General features: G+C 40.9%; 1 protein-coding gene across 1 annotated transcript in view; it reads right to left on the reverse strand.

The window, feature by feature from the left end:
* Nucleotides 1–1,012, reverse strand: part of LOC119581735 (RNA-binding protein fusilli-like) — a gene marked incomplete in the record, with an annotated part of 165,619 nt that overhangs the window by 97,911 nt on the left and 66,696 nt on the right. Inside the window, 1 exon segment of the mRNA XM_037929866.1 lies at nt 489–578. Coding sequence (XP_037785794.1) covers nt 489–578 — 90 coding nt within the window.

The raw sequence follows: 1,012 nt of genomic DNA on the forward strand, positions 1-1,012 counted from the left end.
GTACGACTCGTGTAAACAAACAGGTTCTCCGCGTATGTCGTATGTCTTTCTTTTACGACCGTATGTTCTGCTACAAAACACGAAAGTGGTTTTCTCCATATTTTCAAGTATGTATCTGCTTATAATGACACAATTCTTGTCTTTTCACTGCACCTGGTTATATTCACCGCACTCCACAGCACCGCCAAGGGTCACAGCGCAACTCTAATCAATCATTGCCACACAGACGTATTCAAGACACGGCGCATGCGTGTCTTGCCTCCGAATAGCGCAGTCGAGACACGAACGAAACGCAGCGCCATTCCGTTAAACACGAACCGATGATAACTTTCTCATTAAGTCATTACGATTCATCCCAGACGCATATGTCATCTAAACAGAAACACTCATACAATTAAAACCTGTATCTTTTTCTTCGTCCCCCCCCCCCCCCCCGAGTACATTCATCAGACTGAACTACATGCGATACAAAGCAAAATGGTACTTACCGTCAGCGACCATACGGGCGAGAATCTTGCTCATATCTCTGACTGAGCGAGTGGCCAGTTCTTCTTCTTCTTCGGATTCCAGGTCGAGGACTGAACGACTGAGTTAAGGAAACTTCTAATATAAATTTTATTGGTTTTATTACTTAACACACAAATACAGCTGGAAGGGAAAAAGTAAAATTAGCTTTTCACACCACATTCCATTCTAAGCTTTCAAGACATACTTTTTTTTTTATCACATCCTGCCTGGCTCCATGCATACCTAAGGCGGCAAGTATAAACAATGCAGTTGCAACTAACTTTTATGCTGCAAAGCAACTTTTATTTTTTCCCTAATCTATCTCTCTTCTTTGGAATCACTAAAATTTCAGTCCCTCAAAAAAACGTACACTCTCCACAATAAGTAAAAAAAGGCAAAAGGAAGAAAGAAACTGAAAGGAATTAAATTATTTGTTTTTTTCGGGTGAGAGGGATCGAATCCTTGTCCGGGCGAAAAGTCTATATCTATACCAAATGCGTTAATG

Source organism: Penaeus monodon, chromosome 15 (genome assembly GCF_015228065.2).
Source record: "Penaeus monodon isolate SGIC_2016 chromosome 15, NSTDA_Pmon_1, whole genome shotgun sequence".
NCBI classification, from domain to species: domain Eukaryota; kingdom Metazoa; phylum Arthropoda; class Malacostraca; order Decapoda; family Penaeidae; genus Penaeus; species Penaeus monodon.